The sequence below is a fragment of the Spermophilus citellus genome (genome assembly GCF_964194105.1).
Source record: "Spermophilus citellus genome assembly, chromosome: 12".
Taxonomy (NCBI): domain Eukaryota; kingdom Metazoa; phylum Chordata; class Mammalia; order Rodentia; family Sciuridae; genus Spermophilus; species Spermophilus citellus.
In genome coordinates this window covers 8,411,677-8,433,098 of record NC_138198.1, presented here as the reverse complement: position 1 = coordinate 8,433,098, position 21,422 = coordinate 8,411,677, and the positions used below count along the sequence as shown (strand labels likewise).

The 21,422-nt window shown below is 37.8% G+C and overlaps 1 protein-coding gene across 1 annotated transcript in view; it reads right to left on the bottom strand.

The window, feature by feature from the left end:
* Positions 1–1,756: 1,756 nt before the first annotated feature.
* LOC308632098 (uncharacterized protein) overlaps positions 1,757–21,422 on the bottom strand; it is a gene marked incomplete at its 5' end in the record, with an annotated part of 44,837 nt that continues 25,171 nt past the window's right edge. The window contains 3 exons of the mRNA XM_081263771.1: positions 1,757–2,693; positions 3,085–3,507; positions 4,246–4,362. Of these exons, the coding sequence (XP_081119897.1) occupies positions 3,429–3,507; positions 4,246–4,362 (196 nt within the window). The 3' untranslated portion in view covers positions 1,757–2,693; positions 3,085–3,428. The remainder of the gene's footprint in view (positions 2,694–3,084; positions 3,508–4,245; positions 4,363–21,422) is intronic.

Sequence of the window (21,422 nt, the reverse complement as noted above, 5' to 3'; positions counted from 1 at the left end):
TAAATGGTAAAGGACTCATTAAAAGGCAACAAACACATGAAGAGATGCTTGACACTATTATTTGTTAGGGAAATGCAAAAAAAAAAAAAAAAAAAAACCTCACAATCTATTACCACTTCACTCTTTCTAAGAAGGCTGTACTAACAAATGGAATTAAGAAATGTTGGGGATTTGGAGATACTAAAACTCTGGTACAATGTGGGCTAAATGTAAATGGCTTGTGTGGGCTGAAATGTAAATGTTTCAGCCACTATGGAAAAGTGTGTGGTGATTACTCAAAAAATTAAATATATATCTAAAGGAGGTTATGTAATTCAGCTAAATATTGGTAAAATCAGTGTCTAAACCTGGCAGACTGCTCATATTGACACTGATGCGTATTTCTGTGCTTTACTATCATAAACACATAGCTGTGTTTCTTCAATAATCCAAACATATCTATAACTTACATTTGAAATTCATTTAATACATTTGTGCTAATTTCCTTTTATAGATAGTAACACATATGAATGAAAATCAAAATGTAAATAAATTTTTATTTCCTATGACCAGATTGGATATATAGAATATGGATAAAATAAATTTACAGAACAGGGGCCAATATTAGGGTAGCAATGGGAAAAAATCACATCAATTTCTTCCAATAACAGAAATTATGTATAATATTGGGTTTTGCTCTAAATATATGTAATTTAAGTGATAAAATATTTTATGGTACAAACTAAATCATTGGAGAAGATATAATCATCATCTTTATTACTATTTTAGAAATTGTAATGATAATGTGATTCAGGAATGACACTAAAATACAAGTATGCAAAATGGAAAATAGTTATAGTATTACCGTATGACATAGCGAATTCTTCTCCTTAGTATTGTATAAGAATTGAAAATAGGCACTCAAATATAATTACATGCATGTTCATCTGCAATACTACCAACAGTAGTCAAAAAGCCCAAATACCAATTAATAAATAAATAAACAAATTCTAGTGAATGTTTGATGAAATATTGTCATAAACTAGTGATGCATGTTACAATGTGAATGAACCTTGAAAACATTTGTGCTAAATGAAAGAAACCAGGCACAAAATGTCATGCATTTTATGACTCCATTTATATGAATTACCTAGAATAAGAAAACTCATATAGGGAGAAAGCTGATTGGTGGTCCCCAGAGGATGGGAGAGAGATGAATGTGTAACAACTGCTTCATGAGTACAGGTTTGCAAATTACATATCTGGTAAAGCTCTAAGCTGTTTAGAATGTTTAAGAAACTTTTTAAGGACATCTTGGAACTAGATAGAGGTAGTCACTACACAATATTATGAAAGTACCATCAACGAATTACTTTATTTTAAAATGGTTAAATTTTTTTGGTAGAAACTATAAAATTTATATGAGCCTATTCAAACCATAACACACAAATCTTTTTTTTAATATTTACTTTTTAGTTTTTTTAGGTAGACATGATATCTTTATTTTATTTTTATGTGGTGCTGAGGATTGAACTCAGTGTCTCACTCATGCCCGGCAAGCACTTGAGCCACATCCCCAACCCATGAATCTTGAATCCACTTAACACTGTACACAAAGGAGAATGAGAAATCACTAAATAGGGTCTGGGCCCTATATAAGCTTCCCAGAAGTCAAGAAGTTATTTAATATGCTGCTTCTACATGTTTGGAAAGAATGTATTTTCTAGGATAAAGGTATACAACTGATAATCTTTATAAGCTGTAACATACTCAAGGAGCAGTGGTTCCTCAAACTGATTAAACACTGAAAACATTAGATCTTTAAGAATCTGTCTCGCCTCTCATTCTTTACCAAGTCAGAATCCTCAGGGAGGGAAGTGCTGAGAGATTTGTCTGTTAACAAGGCTCCATTTCTCCAGTCAATCCTGATGGTCACCCAGAGCTGGGCACAGTGCTATAAGCTACAATTCCCTCTCTTTCAGGGTCCAGGCACCACACTGGGGACTGTCAGCAGGAAGAATCTGATGCACAAGGGGTGGGGAGGGGCTTGCTGCCAATCCTTACCTCACACTCTGCTGCAAAGTTCTCCATCTCTGGGTGTATATTCATATGTCTGCCACCTTTTGTCACTGCATTGGGCACAGGTGTAAATTACAGGGTACATCCTGTTTCTCATCACCCTGACCTACTCCCCACTCCCCACACAAAGGGAGTTTTCAGCTCAAGGTGGGACCCTGCCCATGAAGTGAATGTGTGTTATCTTACTGGGGTTATTTGGCACAAAACAAAAGGGAGACAATTTGGTTTATTGTCAAGGACCAAGAAAAACAAAGTCTGTATATGTTCTATACAAATGGTGATGAGCTACAAGATGAGGTGTGATGGAGAGGAGACACAAAAATACATAGCATTATTCTGATAACCTCCCAGCCCTTCATTCAAACACTTAACCAAGAAGGCACAACCATCCTTTTTCACTAAGGCTGAAACAGAAATGGAAACATGACTCAGTTTATCAGCTTCCCCAGGGCAGGCAAAGTGAAAGGGAATTTTCAGCTGGCATTGGGAGCCCCCAGCCTGCACACAGACTGGATGCTGGAGGTTCCCAGCTTCCTAGGTCCTTGGCTTCTCTTGTTTCTTAGTGACAAGCTTGTCAGTTGAATAGAGTTGGCCAATATGAATCTGTCAACAAATTATTTCAAGGTCTCTTTTGGCTTTATTCACTAGTGCTAGGAGCCACAAGCAGATAAATGATGCATGGCACCTTTGCTTGTAAAGTGAAGCCAGCTAGCCACTCAGATGATATGATTATGTTAAGATTTACATTCATATGCAAATTGGGCTCCTGCTGTTCACCTTGGCCTGCTACCGGACTCAAGTTACGGGACTCCTGGAGAGTTCCCATTGGTTGGGGAAGGATAGTAGGAGGAAATTCCGGGGGAGGTCGGCCCCCCCCCTGGTTCCGGGGGAGCACGCGGTTCCGGCAGACGCCCCACGTGGGAGGACCGGGTTTGGCTTGCCGGCGCCTACGGAGTATTGGCGGCTTTTTCAAAATAAAGTTTTGTTCCTGCTTGAGTGGCTCGTGATTCTGTGCCCAGCCAAGACTGCGGCACACTAGATTTTGAATTTCTACAGGATCCTTTACATTTTTTTCCTCTGAAGGCATCTCTTATGCTCCCAACAGCGTACATTATGTAATTATAGGCATTGAAATACTTGCCCTCTCTCAGCATTGCTTGATACAGATCTAACACGTATACAGCTTGAGGCTCCCATTTTGGAAAAAGGATAAAAAAAAAAAAAAACCCAAACCCCAAACACCAAATCAACCCCAAATAGGTCCTCTTTGCAGAGGTCTTGAGTTTAACTCAACCCAAATTTCAGCCTATATAGAAATCATGAATGAAGTAACTCGTAGCACCAGTCTTTGCCAGTGGCCAGCCCTCGGCCTAGGTGAGCACCACTGCGGCTGGCGTCCAGCATCCCATGCCTCTCTTCATTTCATTTTTAAAAAGGCAATAAAGGCATCTAAACAAGAAGAATACAAATAAAAGTATCCTTATTTGAAGATGATTTCCTATTTAGAAAATCCCAAAGAATTTACATGCAAAAAAAATCAGATAAAACAAAACCTCCTAGAACTAATGTATAAGTTTAGTAATGTCACAAGATACAAGATTAACCCATAAAAATCAATTATAGATAATAATTCTAGGAATGATGTCAGCAAGATGGCAGATTAGGTGCTTTTTACCATCATTCCCCAATAAAAGCATCAATTTTGACAATTTCCCAAGGACAAGAATACTTTTGTGGGAGTGTGAGAATCCAGTGAAGCAATTCCAGCCTACTACTCTAGCCAAAAACCCAAGAATAGGTGAATTGAAAAGGGTAAGAAGAGTTTCACTTTATTCATGTCACCCCTCTATGTGGTACAAAGATCAATGTCAAGAGACCCCCTTGGCCTGTAATTTTATCGAGGGGGTAAAAATTAAAGCTTAGTGAATGATCATCTGGCTACCTCAGCCACATATGACATTGCCCAAAAGGCCCATTTCTTTTCTCACACCACTCAGAATACTGAAGTGATTGCTATATATGAATGGCTGGGAAAGACTGGTAGCAAAGAAGAGGGGTCAGACTCTACTAACTACTCCCTAAGTTCCATCAAGTTTATTTCCCATGAGTCTCTTGGGATGCCTCATCTGTGGATCTTGACCAGCTGGCCCACAGGTGCCCTTAAATGTTCTATGTGCTTCAACTCACCTTTCCCCAGGCCAGCTCCATGAACACATAATGGCAAGTGCAAGAAATTCACACAGACAGGATAACTCTGGAAGACCAGAAGAATTCAAACAAACTTGAGCAAACCAGGACATGACCCTAGGGAAAACAAGCAGGAGGCTCAGCACAAAGCCTGCATTTGCAGGATCAGGAGAAGACAAACATACATATAATGCCCTCATCCCATGACAGAACAAGAGGTGTGAAACAGACACTTCCACAGATGTGAGACACCTCAGAACACCTAGCAGAGATATATGGTGAAGGCATTTCTCTCTCAAAAGGAGTAAAGGCTATTTTTTCAAATGCAAAGACAGCAACAGGAGAATTCAAGGAATTCACACACACACACACACACACACACACACACACACACACACACGATGAAATTAGACACCATCACAGGAACATAAAATTTAAAATTTTAGGAACCACCTCCAAAGAAATACGATCTAAAAATTACCTGACAAAAAAAAATTCAAAATAAGTATTTTAAGAAAGCTCAGTGGGCTACAAAAGAACTCAACAAAATACGAAAAACAAAACATGAATAAAACTAGAAATTCAATTAAAAGACAGAAAATATTTAAAAAGCCAAATAGAAATTCTAGAGCTATAGAACAGAACAAATGAAGTAAAAGACTTAATCAAGATCAGGCCTGGCCAGGAAAAGGAAAAAAAATCTATGAACACCAAGGCAGGTCACTTGAAAAAATTCAGACAAAAGAGAACAAATGAAGAAAGTTTACAGGATTTATGAGATACTATCAAGAAAGCTAACATTCACAATTTGAGAGTCATCAAAAGAAAAGAGACAAAGAGGCAGAAGGCTTATCAGGAGAGACATGAACATCCAAGTATATGATATTCAAAGTCTTCAATATTTCATCAAAACATATCATAATGAAATCATATTAAAAAATAAACCAAAGAGCATCTTGAAACATTTGTAATCCCAGCAACTTGGGAGGCTGAGGCAGGAGAATCGCAAGTTTCAGGGCAACCTCAGAACCTTAGGAAGGCCCTAAGCAATTCAGTGAGACCCTCTCAAAATAAAAATTAAAAGGGCTGGGGATGTGGCTCCGTGGACAGAGCCCCTGGGTTCAATCTAGTAACAAAAAAAATTACTAAAATAATAAATAAACAAATAAATAAGAAAGAAAAGTGGAGGAAAAATTCTATAGCCAACAAAATTGTCCTTCAGAAAAAACAACAACCTTGGTCATCTTAATTGATGCAGAAAGAACAGCTGACAAGATTCAACATCCTTTCATGTTAGGAAAAAAACTTCAACAAACTAAGAATAGAAAGAAGATACTACAATATAGTAAAGATAATTTTTGACTAACATCATACTAAATGGTGAAAGACTAAATGCTTTTCCTCTAAAATCAGGAAGAAAGCAAAGATGCCCACTCTCATCACTTCTATTCAACAGAGTACTAGTAGTCCTAGCCAGAGCAATTAGGCTAAGAAAAAAAAAAAAAAAAAAACAATAAAAGCATCCAATTGGAAAGAAAGAAGTCAAATTGTCTCTATTTAAAGACTGCATGATCTCATACGTAGAAAACCTTCAAGATTCCACTCCCCCCCCCAAAAAAAAGCCTTGTTAAAACCAAATTCATCACATCTGAAGAAACACAAAAATCAATTGTATTGCTGTACAATAACAATAAGCAATCAAAAAGGAAATAAATAAAGTGATTTTAATTACAATAGTATCATATGGAATAAAAAATCATGAAAGACTTAGATAAGAAGGCAAAAAAGCTGTACACTGAAAACTACTATACACTGCTGAAAGAATTAAAGAAGACACTAATAAATGGAATGATATCTTATGTTCATGGATCTGAAAACTTAATATTGCTAAAACATTATTGCTACAAAAGCAATTTACAGATTTAATGCAATCCTTACCAAGATGCCATTGATTATATTTTTAAAATTTTTTTCTATATTTTTTAATTATGGATGGACACAATACCTTTATCTTGTTTATTTATTTTTACGTGGTGCTGAGGATCATACCTAGTGCCTCACACATGCTAGGCAAGTGCTTTACCACTGAGTTACAACCCCAGCCCTTGATTATATTTTTCAAAAAAAGAAAAATACATCCCCAGATTCATGTGAAATCTCAGGGACCCTGAACAGCAAAAGCAATTTTGAAGGATTAAAAAAAAGAAAACAGAGTTGGAAGTCTCTTATTTCCTGATTTTGAAACTCGCCTATAAAGCTATAGTGGTCAGAATGGTGCAATACTGGCAAAAAGAGACTTACAGACCAATGGAATATGATAATCCAGAAATGAATCCTTGTATATATTATGGCCAAAAGATTTTCAACTAAGGTGGTAAGAGCAGCCAATGAGGACAGTCTTTTCAACAAAGAAGGCTGGGAAGTTTGAATATCTCTGTACAAAGGAGTGGAGTGGAGCCCTTAATTTATGTTGTATTTGAAAAATAAATTAAAATGGATTAAAGGCCTAAACATAAGGGGAAGAGGTATTTTTAAAAGTCTTAAAAAGAAAAACAGGGGGAAAGATTCAAGAAATTTGCTATGGGCTAAACTGTATCCCCCTAAAAAGTATATTTTGAACTCTCAATGTGGTAGTTTTAGGGGCTAAATCCCTCACGAGATAATGAAGTTTAGATGTAATTATAACAGTGCAGTCCTCATGATGGAATTAGTGCTCTCATAAAGGAAAGGAAGAGACACTGAGCAACTTCTCTCTCCCCAGAAACCAAACCAGCCATCTTCTTGATCTTGAACTTTACAGTTTCCAAAATTTAAGAAATAAATACCTGTAGTTTAAGTTACCTAACCTGTAGTATTCAGTGATGGTGGCCTCTGAAGACAAATATGACATTGAATTTGGCAATGATTTCTTGCACATGACATAGCATGAAGATACACACACACCAAATCTTCATCTTCGTCTTACCTTCTGGAAATGTGAGAAATAAATTTCTATTCTTCATAAGTCTATTCTATATCAGTCTATAGTATTTTGTTATAGAAACAAAAAAAGGAATTAGGTGTCTGTTCTCACCACTTCTATTCAGCATTTTACTAGAGGTACAGAGCTACACCTCCAATGACCAACTTCCAACAACCACACCCCACCTGCCTAGAACTGTCAAACTATAGCATTCTGCCAATGGCTCCCCAAAAGCTCATGCCCACCTCATAATACAAAATGCATTCAGTCCATCTCCAAGACTCCCCATAGTCCTAACAGTTCCAGCATTGCTTAAAGGCTCAAGTCCAAAGAGACTCAAGACAAACTCTTAGCTGTGAGCTCCTCTAAAAAACAAAATCAAATTATATACATTCAATTTATAATGACACAGTGTAAACATTCCCCTTCCAAAAGGGAGAGACAGAACCACAGAAAGAAGGGACAGGACCACAGCAAGACCAAAACCCATCAAAGCAAACATGTCCTATAGCTCCATGTCTGGTATCTAGGGCATATGGTGGTGAAATCTGGGCCCCAAAAGGCTTGGGAATCTTAGTCTGTATGGTCTTGCTGGTTGCAACCCGTATGGCCTCTCTCCTAGACAGGCTCCGTTGACAGCCTGAAGCTTTCCTTGGCAGAAATTCCACATTTCTACCATCTCTTAATTCCCATAATCTCTGCAGTTTCGGCTTTGTGCATCACCCTCTCAGGTAATTCTGACCCTGCAACATGTTACCTAGCCTCCCAGGCCTTCCTTTGAAATCTTCATGAACATTACCCCCAGCATCCTCCTTCAGAATGGGTACAACAAGTACCAAAGTCTGCTGCCAGCTCAAGCAGTAGCCAGGCCCTTTGAACCTGGCTGCAGTGGCCTCTGAGTGCCTGGGTGGCTGATAACAGTGAAACAAATTTGAGAAGTGGGGCAGGATCCCAGGTGGCTCTGGAACTCGCTTCTTAAAGCAACATCTTTCAAATAAGTTTTCACTTTTACACCCTTGAGCCTGACATGGGTCTGGTTGATTCCTGAGATGCCCTTACAGCATCTTCCCTCTAGTCACTGTGCAAAATACTTGGTTTCTCTTTAATGGCACTGATCACAGCCAAACCTTCCTTGGCCCCAACTTTACATGTGCTTTTCTGGGCAAACTTCAAGTTCTAAAAAATTTTTCTCCTCTGTTTTTTCTCCTATTTATCATAGTAAACTGGCTAAAAGCTTTCAGCAAATAACCATGTCACCATCTGAATGCGTGCAGCCTTGAAATTTCTAACACAAGATCAACTAGTCCATCACCTTTAAATTCAGCCTCATACAAAGTCTCAGGACATGGACAAAATGTAGACAAATTCTTTGCTGTAATGTAACACAACTGGTCGAGGCCAGTTCCCAGTAGAGTCCACATTCCCATCTGAAACCTCAAAAGCAATCTTTTTTAAAATATTTTTTTTTACTTATCTTTATGTGGTACTGAGGATCAAACCCAGTGCCCTGCACATTCTAGGCAAGCGCTCTACCGCTAAACCGCAACTCCAGCCCCATCAAAAGTAATCTTTACTGTCCACATTCCTACTGGCATTCTGATCTGACCTCACACTAGAATTGCCTGTTATGCTTTGTTTACAATATTGTAAGTCTTCTAGGCTGCATCTCCAAATTTTTCCAAATTCCTCTCACAAATTATTTCCAAAGGCTTCTGAACAACATGGTCAGGCATAATCATAGTAAGTATCAAAATTGGTACTTCTTGGTACCAATTTCTGTCAGCTTTCTGTTACTGTGACCAAAACATCTGATAATGTTTATTTTAGCTCATTGTTTCAGAGGTCTCAGTCAGCCACCTGCATTGCTCTAGGCCTGAGGTGAGGCAGAACATCATGGCACATGGACTGGTGGAGGAGAGCTGTTCAGTTCATGGAAGATGGGGAAGAAAAAGGTGGGAGCAGGGAGAGATATAGTTCCCAAGAACATGCCTTCTACTTCCTCCAATAACATTCCACCTGCCTACAGTTACCGCCTAGAGGTCTGTTCAAATTATTAATTCATAAAATGGATTAATCCACTGATGAGATTAGAGCACCCATAAACTAATCTTCTCACCTAAAAACATCACTACATTATCTAACACATAAGCTTCTGAGGGAATATTTCAGATCCAATCCATAACAAGTATACAAGATAAATATACAAAAGCCAATTGTAATTTTCAATAAACAATTTGAAAATCAAATTGAGAAAATTATTCTCTTCGAAATAGTATCAAAAAGAATAGAATAGAAAGAAATTTAACAAAATTATAAGACATTGAAAACTATAAAACATTGCTGAACCAAATTAAATAAATAAAAGGAGTGATCACTACATGTATATGGATAGGAAAACTCAATATTGTTAAGGTGGCAATTCACAATCTTTATCAAATTCCATCAGAATTTGTCTTACAGAATTGTGTATACCCAGAATAGCCAAAATAATTTCAAAAAAGAACAAAGCTGGAGGACTTATACTGTTATTTCAAAACTGTATAAAGCTACAATAATCAAGACAGAGTGATAATAGTACAAAGATAGGAATATACATTAATAGAACAGAAGAGATTTAAGAAATACAGCCTCGGGCTGGGGATGTGGCTCAAGTGGTAGCGCGCTCGCCTCGCATGCGTGCGGCCTGGGTTCGATCCTCAGCACCACATACCAACAAAGATGTTGTGTCCGCCGAGAACTAAAAAATAAATATTAAAAATTCTCTCTCTCTCCCCTCTCTCTCCTCTCTCACTCTCTCTTTAAAAAAAAAAAAAAAAAAAAAGAAAGAAATACAGCCTCATATGCATAATGGATTGTTTTTTCCTTTAAGATACCAGGCCAATTCAGTTGAAAAAGATGGTCTTCCTAACAAATGATTGTGAGACAACTGAAAATCCAGTAGCATAAAGATAAATTTAGACCTTTACCTCACAGCACAAAAATGAAGTCAAATTCAATCACAGGCCAGAATACAAGAGATAAATTATAACCTGCAAAACAAAATCTTCCACCATGGTACTGGCACCAAAATCATAATCATAAAAGAAAAAAATTTTATAAAACAAATTTCATCAAATTTAAAGCTTCTGCTCTTTAAATGGTATTCAGAAAATGAAATATCAGACCTCAGAAAAGATATATGAAAAACCACAGGCCGAGAAAAGATACATGCTTAGCATATCTCTGATTAAGTACTTGTATCCAGAATTTACAAATATTTCATATAACTCAATAACAAAAAGTTGGGGATGGGGGAAACAATCAAAAGATGTAAGCAAATATATCATCAAAAGAAGATACAAGAATGGCTAATAAGTCCATGCAAAAATACTTAATGTAATTAATCATTATGGAAATGGACACTGAAACTCAGGTATTACTACATATCCAACAGAATAGCTATAATCAAGAAGAAAGAAAATACCATAAAATAGAACCTCATATATTGCTATTGTACAACCACATTGGAAGAATTTGATAGTTTCTTAGAAGGTTAAACAGTACTGTATGACACAGAAAGTCCACTCCTGGGTGTTTCTTGTAGAGAAATGAAAACAGATATTTATAGAAAATATTGAACAAAAATGTTCATAGCAGCATTAATCATAAGAACCAAACCTAGAAAAATACCTAAATGTCCATCAACTGTCAAAAGTATAAACAAAATTTAGAATTCATATAACAGAATACTACTTGGCAATAAAAAGGAACAATGTATACATTGCATCACGAATGAACCTTTAAAATATGCTAAGGGAAAGAAACCATATGCAAAGTACACATTGAGTGACTCTCTTGGTGCCCATATTACCATTCCCCTAATAACAAAAGAATTATGTGTCAACCAGATATTTTTTCTTCAGTGGAGTCTTCTAGTAATGGAAATATTTTCCCACAATTAAGATATCCTCTGCTCTGCCATTCACCATTCTGTCTTCCATCCTCTATATTAGGATATCCAAGATATTGAAATAATCATTATAAGATTAATTAGGAATCTTATCTGCAATCTTTTGAAATATTAGACAAATGTATTAGACCTCAAAGTTTGTGCATCTTTTCAGATTTTTCCTACTCCTTTCTCATTTTGGTCAGAGTCCCCTCTGCTGAATCATTCTTCTTTCAAGTTTGAGTAAAACAACATACTTTTACTATCCTTCTAGTATTTGGCTTCTTAAGCAACTACCAGTGGGCTGTGCTATCGTTTGTATGATGATCCCCAAATGTCCCATGTGTTAAAGGTTTGATCCGCAGAGTGGTGCTACTGGCAGGTAGGAGGACCCTTAGGAGGTGGGCTTAGTGGTGGCCCTTAGCTCATTGGGGGAATGCCCTTATAAGAAATTATAGGACCTAAGGTCTTTCTCTCTGATTCCGCATTTATCCAGTGAGCAGTTTGCTTAACCACACATCCACCCTGATGTACCTTACTGAGGCCCAAAATAATGGGGCCACTCAATCATGGACTTGAACCTTCAGTACCATGGGCCAAACTAAACTTTTCTAAGTCATTTTAGTCGGATTTTTCATCAATGTGACCAAAAGCCCTAACAAAAACAATTAAAGGAGGAAAAGTTTATGTGGCTCAGTTTCAGAGGTCTCAGTCCATAGATGGCCAGCTCCATAGCTCTGGGCCCGAGGTGAGACAGAACATCATGAAAGAGTGGTGTGAAGGAGGAAAAAAGGCAACAAAGAAGCAGAGAGAGCTCTGCTTACTAGGGACAAAATATAAATCCCAAAGGCACACTCCCAGTGACCTACTTCTTCCAGCCACACCCTGCTTGTCTATGGTTAATGTGTAGTTAATATATATCAGTGATTATGTTAAGATTCTCATACCCAATCATTTCAAGTCTTAACCTTCTTTCTTTTGGTGGACACCTCATATTCAAACCATAACATAAATTAACTGCCTCATGTATTTGACAGAAAGCTGACTAACACAGTCTGAATGATAGAACCTGAAAGTTTAGAGAGGTTAACTCTCATTGAGGACCTAGGACTAATATGTCCAAGACTAGTTTTTAAAAAATAACATTCTTTAAAAAGAAACTTATGGGTTGCGTGTAAAATTCATGAAGAAATGCATATAACCTAGAATAGCAAAAACAATTTTGAAAAAAAAAGTTAACATACGATTCAATAGTCAGACTTTGACAGGCTGAGTCAATTTGAGTCAAATTGAGACAAACTGACTCAGTTAACAAAAACAAGACAAAGAATGGAGCTGGGCATATTTTAAGAAGCAAAGGGTATGAATACAGGCAGTTCTTGGCCTACATAGTACTATATTAATACAAGCTTATTCATTCATACTGGGACCTTGTTTTCACTTTGAATAGTTCTCTAAAAGGCAAAGTTAAAAACAAACAAAAACAACAACAACAAAAAAAAAACAGGGTTCCTATGTACATAAATTTCTGTTAACAAGGCACCAAAGTGAGAACTGCATGTCCATGTACACAGGTGTGTGACCGCGCGCGCGCACACACACACACACACACACACTGCTGTTATTGGGCGACTGTCATGTTAAATATGCTCAAATTAAGTGCTCTGGGTAGCATACCTAGGTATATAATTTTTCATTTAAGAAACTTAATAGTTTTATTTTAAAACCCTGCTTTTCAGTATTTCATTGTTAATCCTAAATGATTCTATTTAAGGATAGTAAATTCTATACTAGGGTAACTACAGAGGTTCAAAATTTTGCAGTTACCATTCAAGAACACAAAAATGTATCTTAAAATTTTAGTTGCTGAATACCTAGAGAAACCATTTCTGCTAATATAGAACACTGAAATCTTACCCATTTAAACTAACTGTATTTCTAATTGTGTGGAAAATGTCATTAGTATTTTGGTAGAGACTGTATTCAATCTGTAGATCAATTTGAGTAATATCAACATCTTAACAATATTTATTCTTCCAGACCATGAACATGGGATATCTTTCCACTTTTTTGTGTTCTCTTCAATTTCATTCATCAGTGATCTATAGTTTTCATTAGATCTTTTACCTCTTCTGTGAAATTTACTCCCAGGTTTTGGGTTTGTTGTTGTTGTTGTATATATTGTAAATGCGATGGCTTTCGTCTTCTCTTTGTCAGATAATTTGTTATCAGTGTATAGCAATGCTACTGATTTTTGTGTTGATTATCTTATAACCTAGCTGAATTTATTATTTTAACAATTTTTGGATGGAGTCTGTGGTTTTCATACACACCATTATGTCATCTACAATCTAACAAATTTTACTTCCTAATTTTCAATTTGAATACCATTAGATTTCTTTCTTCTGTGCAATTGCTCTAGCCAGCACATCCATTACTATGTTGAATAAAAGTAGTGAATATGATTATCCTTATCTTGTTCCAAATCTTAAAACTTTCAGCTTTTCCCTATTCAGCATAATGTTAGCTTTGGATCAGTTAAGTCTGGTCTTTATTATGTTAAGGTACATTCCTTCATACCTACTTCACTCAGAATTTTTATCACAAAGGCTGCTGAGTTTTACCAAATGCCTTCTCTGCATTTATTGAGATAATGTTTTTTTCCTTCTTTCTGTTTATGTGTACCACATTTATTGACTTCCATATGTTGAAGCATCTTTGCATTCCTGTAATGAGTCCCGTTTTATCATGACAAATAATTATTTTTTTAATTGTGCTATTGGATTTGGTTTATATCTATGGTTCATCAAGGATATTGGTCAGTGGCTTTGGTGGCTGTGTCCTGGTATGATTTTGCTATCAGGGTATAATGCTGGCCTTGTAGAATGATTTTAAAGTATTATCATCTCTTCAATTATTTTGGAAGCAATACACCCATAGGAATCTTAAGAATTGATATTAGTTCTTTAAATGCCTGGTGAAACACAACAGTAAAATCATCTGGTCCTGGGCTTTTCATTGGTAGGAAACTTTTTATTATTGACCCAATCTCATTATTGACTCTGTTCAGGTATTCTATTTCTTCATGATTCAATGGTGTTAAGCTGTATGTCTAGGAATTTATCCATTTCTTTTAGGTTATCAAATTTGTACAGCTGTTCAACATAATCTCCAATAATCCTCTGTATTTGTGATATCAGTTGTAATGTCTCACTTTTTGTGATTTTACCTGTTTTTTATTTATTGGCCTAAGGGTTTGTTAATTTAAAAAAAAAACAGCCCATTTTGTTGATCTTTGTATTATTGTTTTTTAGTCTGATTTTATTTATTTATGATTTTTATGTATTTATCACTGCATTCCTCCTACTAATTTTGGGTTTATTTTTCTAGTTTCTTGAATTTTTTTTTTAATCTTTCTCCTTTTTTGGATGTGTTGATTGCTATAAAGTTCTCTTAACTGTTGCTGTATCTCATAGTTTGGGGTAAGTTACATTCGATATTCATTTGTTTCATGAAACTTTTTAATTTCTTCCTTATTGAATTGGTTGTGTAGGATTAAATTCTTTAATTTCCATATATTTGTAGTCTCTAAAATTTTTCTTGCTACTGGTTCCCAGTTTTATTTCATTGTGATTAGAAAAGATAATATGATCCCAACTTTGAAAAAAAAATTATTAGACTTGTTTTGTGGCTTATCAATATGATCTCTCCTGAAGAATGTTCTACACATACTGATGAAAATGGGTATTCTGCAGCTATTGGGTAAAACAGTCTATGGATGTCTGTTAGATCCACATGGGCTAGGGTGCAGTTTAACTCTATTGATCTTCTATCTGGATTATCTGTCCACTGTTGAAAATGGGGTATTAAAATCTGCTACTAATATTGTATTGGAGCCTATATCCATTTAGGTCTATTAATATTTTCTTTGCATATTGGGGTGTTTTGATACTGGATTCATATAGTTATTTCCTTTTACTGAATTGACTATATTATTATTTAATGACCTTGTCTCCTTTTACTACTTTTGACTTATAGTCTATTTTATCTGACAGAAGTATAGCTACTCCTATTTTTTTTCTCTATTCACATTTTCCTTTTTCAGTTTCTTCACTTTCAATCTAAGCAAGTTCTTAGAGGTGAATGAGTTTCTTGAAAGCATCTTATACTTAAGGTTTTTTTTTTTTTTTTACTTATTCAGTTATTCAATGTCTTAACTGGAAAATTTAATCCATTTACATGTAAGGTAATTATCAATAGGTAAGGCCTCACTACTATCATTTTGTTATTCGTCTAGTTTTTCTTCCTCTCACTCTTCAAGAGTCTTCCCTGTGGTTAAATGATTATCTCTAGGGGTGGATTTTGATTCCTTGCCTATTGTTTTTGGTGTGATTATTATAGAATGGATTTTTGCACTATGGTCACCCTGAGGTATACAAAAAAGTCTTGATCACAACAAGCTACATTGAAATAACAACCTAACATTGATTGCCAAGATAGGAAAAGAAAAATATATTAACAATTCTACACTTGCATTCCATGCTTCCCCAAATTTTGAATTGTCATTTAATATCTTTCTATATTGCCTGTCTCTTAACATATTAACATAGTTATTGGTATTTTAATAGTTTTGTTTCCCAGTCTTTGCACCAAAGATATGAATGGTTGACTTATGGGAAGATGGCAGAATAGAAGCACCCATCATATAATTCTACAATGAAAAGAGTCAGGGCAACAAAGAAGGAACTAGATTCCAAGGAGAAAAAGTGATAACAAATTTTACATACAAATAAAGAAGTGATAGGAAACCTAAACAGCATGGAGAGGCAGAAAGGCAACTCAGAAAAAAATACAAAGCAACTGGCAACTTCAGACCTAGCTCCCTAGTTGGGGAAAGGAACCTAATGCTACAAGCTTAAGCCAAGAAACGCAGACAACCTTGAGGACAATAGCAGACTGGCAATAGTAACTATAAGAGAAATCTATGATTCTTTTTTTGTTTTTTTAAGATAGAGAGAGAGAGGGGAGAGAGAGACAGAGAAAATTTTTTTTAATATTTTTTAGTTTTCAGCAGACACAACATCTTTGTTTGTAATGTGGTGCTGAGGATCGAACCCGGTCCGCACGCATGCCAGGCAAGTGTGCTACCGCTTGAGCCACATCCCCAGCCCCGAAATCTATGATTCTTATAAGCTTTAATCCAGATTTGAAATTTGGTCTGCTAGTGACTCCCCATACACAAGCTAGCTTTAGAGAAGAGTTTCATTCCATTGCTCAGCACACTGGCAGAGTGCTATAATCGCTCCAAGAACCTGTTGAAAGAGATTAAACTGCTCTGGGGATCAGATAACATGGAACAAAAATAATTCAGGGTCCTTGGAGACATCCCACCACAGTAACTGTGTTAGAGAAGGCCACATGTGCAATCATAGATTAGGGGAGTGTCTGTCACAAACCTGCTGAAAGATTTAAGCAGTGGGGCATGTAGGCTGTGACAGGGCTCAGCAGTTGGTAGTCCCACCCCCTGTGACAAAGAATGATACCAATCCTGTGTGGTTTCTCATGGGGGCCAAGTCTGATAGCACCAACAACAAGACTGTCAAATTGATCAATTGCCATTCTGCTTCTCCTCCACATCAGTGGATAACTCAGAGGTTTGATTATCTTCCCCCGCTCTCAGAGAAAGACTACAGAGTCCTGCACCTTCAACATTTCCCAGAACTCCTAATGCACACAGACTGAGGACTTCTGGACAAAGTATGTGCCTGCCTAGATGGCACACAAACTGCAGAAGCTTGTTTAGTAAGAAGGGTTTACAGCAACTCCAACTTTTGCCACGCCACAAAAAGGTCTACAGGGGCCAGAGACAGTGGTGCATGCCTGTAATCCCAGGTACTCAGGAGGCTAAGGCAGGAGAATCAAAAGACTCACAGAACTGATTTTTAAAAATCAGCAAAGTAGCAGGATGTAAAATAAACATATAAAAGTCAATAGTTTTTCTATACAATGAACTCTTTGATAAAAGAAACCAGAAAAATAATTCCATTCACAATAGCCCCCAAAAAAGAAAGGACTAGAAATAAACAAAACCAAGGAGATAAAAGACCTGTACAATGAAAATTGTAAAATGCTAAAGAAGACACTGAAAGATGTCTTATGTTCACCGGACTGGGAGAATTGGTACCATTAAAATGGGCATAGTACCAAAAACAATCTACAGTTTCAATGCAATCCCTATCAAAATATCAATGACTTTCTTCATGAAACTAGAAAAAAAAATCCTAAAATTCACACAGATGCCCAAGACCCAAAATAGCCCAAGCAACCTTGAACAAAAGAAGAATAATGAAGGTACCACAATATCTGATTTCAAAATATACTACTGAGTCACAGGAGGGAAAACAGAATGGAACTGGCATCAAACAGGGACATAGACAAATGGAATAGAATACAGAACTCAGAAATAAACTCATACATCTATAGCCATCTCATTCTCAACAAGTGCGCCAAAAACCACAAATGGTGCTGGGGAAACTGGATATCCACATGTGGAAGAATGAAACCCCTGCCTTTATCCTGTATTTTTTTATTCTGTATTTTAGCCTGTATTTTAAAGTTCTCAATAACTTTTTATATCATTTTGTATCAACTCAAAATGAATCCAAGACTAAAATATAATACTGATGCTTTAAAACTACTAGAAGAAAACTGGGGTGCAGTTTAAAAAAATACTGGCATAAGCTATGATTTCTAGAATAGGATTCCAATGTCTCGTGAAATATAAGCAAATATTGACAAACGGGATTACATCAAATTAAAAATCTTCTGCACAGCAAAGGAAACAATCAACAAAGTGAATAAACAGCCTACAAAATAAGAAAAAATCTTTACTAGCTTCTCATCTGATACAGGGTTAATATCTACAATATATAAAGAACTAAAAAAAATTTAAAGTAATCCAAATAATAAGTAGGCTAACCATCAATAGACACTTCTCAAAAAAGGTAGTACAAATGGCCAATAAATACATGAAAACATGCTCAACATCTATAGTCAACAGGGAAATATAAATCAAAACCATATTGAGATTCCATCTCATCCCAGTCAGAATGGCTATTATCAGAATGAAAGAAAGGGAGAAAGGGAGGGGAGGGGAGGGGAGGGGAATGGGAGGGGAGAGAGGGGGAGAGGGGAGAGGGGGAGAGGGGGGAGGGGAGAGGAGGGGAGGGGAATGGGAAGGGAGGGCGGAGAGGGGAAGGGGAGGGGGAGGGGAGAGGGGCAGGGGGAGAGGGGGAGGGGAAGGTGGGGAGGGGAGGGGAGGGGGAAGGGGGAGGGGAGGGGAAGGAGGGAGGGGAGGGGGAGGGGAGGGGAGGGGGAGGGGAGGGAGGGGAGGGAGGGGAGGGAGGGGAGGAGAGAGATGGGATGCTGGTGAGGATGTAGGAGAAAAAGAACTCTTACACAATCTTGGTGAGAATGTTGAGTACAGACACTATAGAAAACAGTATGGAGATTCCTCAAAAAACTAAAATTAGAACTACCATATGGGCCAGAGGTGGCGGTACAGGAGGCTGAATAGGACTGCAAGTTCGAAGCCAGCTTGGGTACTTCATGAGAGCCTGTCTCAAAATAAATAAATAAATAAATGAAAATTTAAGTGCTGGGACTATAGCCCAGTAGTAGATTATTTGCCTAGCATGTACAAGGCCCTGGGTTTAATCCCTAGTACTGGGGGGGGGGGGGGGATGGACGACAGGATAAAACAAAACAATTACCATATGATCCAGCTATAACATTGCTGAGTATACCAGAAAGAAATGAAGTCAGCATACAAAAGAGAAACCTGCATGCCCATGTTATGTGACACTATTCACAATAGTCAAGTTACTTTAGTTGTTCATTAACAGATGAATGGATAAATATACAATGGATTATTTTATATCATTCAGCTATAAAGAATAAAATCATTGGGCTGGGGATGTGGCTCAAGCGGTAGCGTGCTCGCCTGGCATGCGCGGGGCGCTGGGTTCGATCCTCAGCACCACATACAAATAAAATAAAGATGTTGTGTCCACCGAAAACTAAAAAATAAATCTTAAAAAAATCTCTTAAAAAAATTAAATCATTGGGCTGGGGATATAGCTCAGTTGGTAGGTAGAGTGCTTGCCTTGCATGCACAAGACCCTGGGTTCAATCCCCAGCATCATTTAAAAAAAAAAAAAAAAAAAAGTTTTAGCACCATATCTGCACTATTAAGAGCATTCTGAATTTGTCTGTGTAAAGCATTGATGGCCGTGGGATTGCCAGTGTTTTATATTCTCTGATGTTTTCTTCTTACTCATCAGCATCTCTTTCAGTTTGAGAACGCTAGCCTTTTTTTGTAGGATAGGTCTGGTGGTGGTCAATTCTCTCAGCTTTTGTCTGGGAATGTCTTTCTCCAATTCTAAAGGACAATTTTGCTGGGTTAAGTATTTTTTAAAGTTATCGATAACTTTATTCCTTCCTATTGCACTTAGCGTAATTCACAACTTAAGGGTTTCTGCTTTTAAAAAAGATACCTTCAATCATTCTGCCAAGTTTACCTGATAGAACATCAGCTGTGCTCAGTGATGCACACCTATAATCCCAGCAGCTCTGGAGGATGAGGCAGGAGGATCATGAGTTCAAAGCCAGTCTCAGCAACTTAGTGAGTCCTGAGCAACTCTGAGACCCTGTCTCTAAATATAAAATAGGGCTGAGAATGAAGCTCAGTGGTTGAGATCCGAGTTCAATCCCTAGTACACACCCCCCGCAAAAAAAAAAAAAAAAAAAAAAAAATTGTTTTTCCTTGAAGAATTTCCTTAATAACACTTATTGTGAATTCTCTTGGAGCTTGCATATACTGGTTATTTTATGGTTTCTGATACCTGATTTTATAGATCAAAGGAGGTCACAGTTTACTGAAAATTCTTGGTTTGCTTTTGGCATGCAAAGTCATCTGCATATTGAAGGTTTTGCCTTTTCTTCATTATCCAGCTTATGTGCTTGTGTGGGCCTGTGGTTGTTATGCCATTTCAGCACTAGATGGCATCCTTGACGTGAGTTTTCTGGGAATCTGCATTTGATATGTTGTCTGTCACTGTTATACACTAGAGGATGCCCCAAGCCCAAGTTTGGTGAATCATTCACAATGAATTGAGGATGTTACTAAAAAGGGCAATTTATTCCCTAGCCCCCTAGCCCCAAGCCTCTGCCTGGGGCTGGCCCAGACACCTTGTCCAGTTCACTTGCGTGTGATCAGGCACCAGAGGATCCCTGCTCTGAGCCATACTGCAGGGCTGACCCTAGGCTTATGTATCTTGGCACTTCCCTTTTTCCTCCATGCTATGCTGCCTGGGGTAGACTTGAGGGATGAAGTTGGCAATCCCATGGCCATCAATGCTGCAATGCTAGGTCATACCTACAGCCTAAAGCCTGCTGAGACCAGCACAACAGAGTGGCAGAGCAAAGGATCACACTGCTATTGACTGCCTATTGTTATGATGTACTCTTAAAGACTGCTGCTAACTAATCATAGGTGATGATGGCCAGCATACTAGTCTGAGGCCACAGGACTACACCTGGTATTGGTCAAGCTCCAGAGGTTCGTCCATGGTCCCTGTATTAGAGGTAGAACCCATTTGTTTCTCCAGTGCAATACAAAGTTCCCACAATCACTTCCCTGTCCTATCCCCTACCTATCAACCCACACCTTCATGGATAGAGTCCTGTTCTACACCGTACTGCCCAAGAAGCAGTCCATTGGCCCCCAAGGATAACTGGGTAAATCTGAAAATCACAACTACAGACCCCTCCCATCTCAGGCATGTACCCTAGGCCTACACTGCAGCTGGCAATTGATGCAGGCCCAAACATGAGTTCATTCCTCTGCAGCACAGGTCTGTCAGGTGCTAGGGAAAGTCCAGAGCTTCCACCCATGAGTACCAACTTGGGGACAGGGACTCATGTTTTCCCAGCAGCAGGGCCACACTGAGTTCTAAAGCAAAGTCCTGTACTTTACTTTTTTTGTCCCCACCGCAGTGGGGTGGCTTTGCTCCACGTTGTGTCACCTGAAGTTGAGTTACTCAGTCCTTGGGCTTCCTGACCAATGTACGTCCAAAGGCTGTGAGCACTGGCCTGTGCACAGAGGAGTGATGCTCTGCCTGACAAGGAGTTTCAAGTCTAAGATCCAGACTGAATTCCCTCTTCCTCCCTCAAGCTGGAGTCTCTCCATGCTGCATTGCTTAGAGTTGTGGGGGGTGGGGGTGGGGG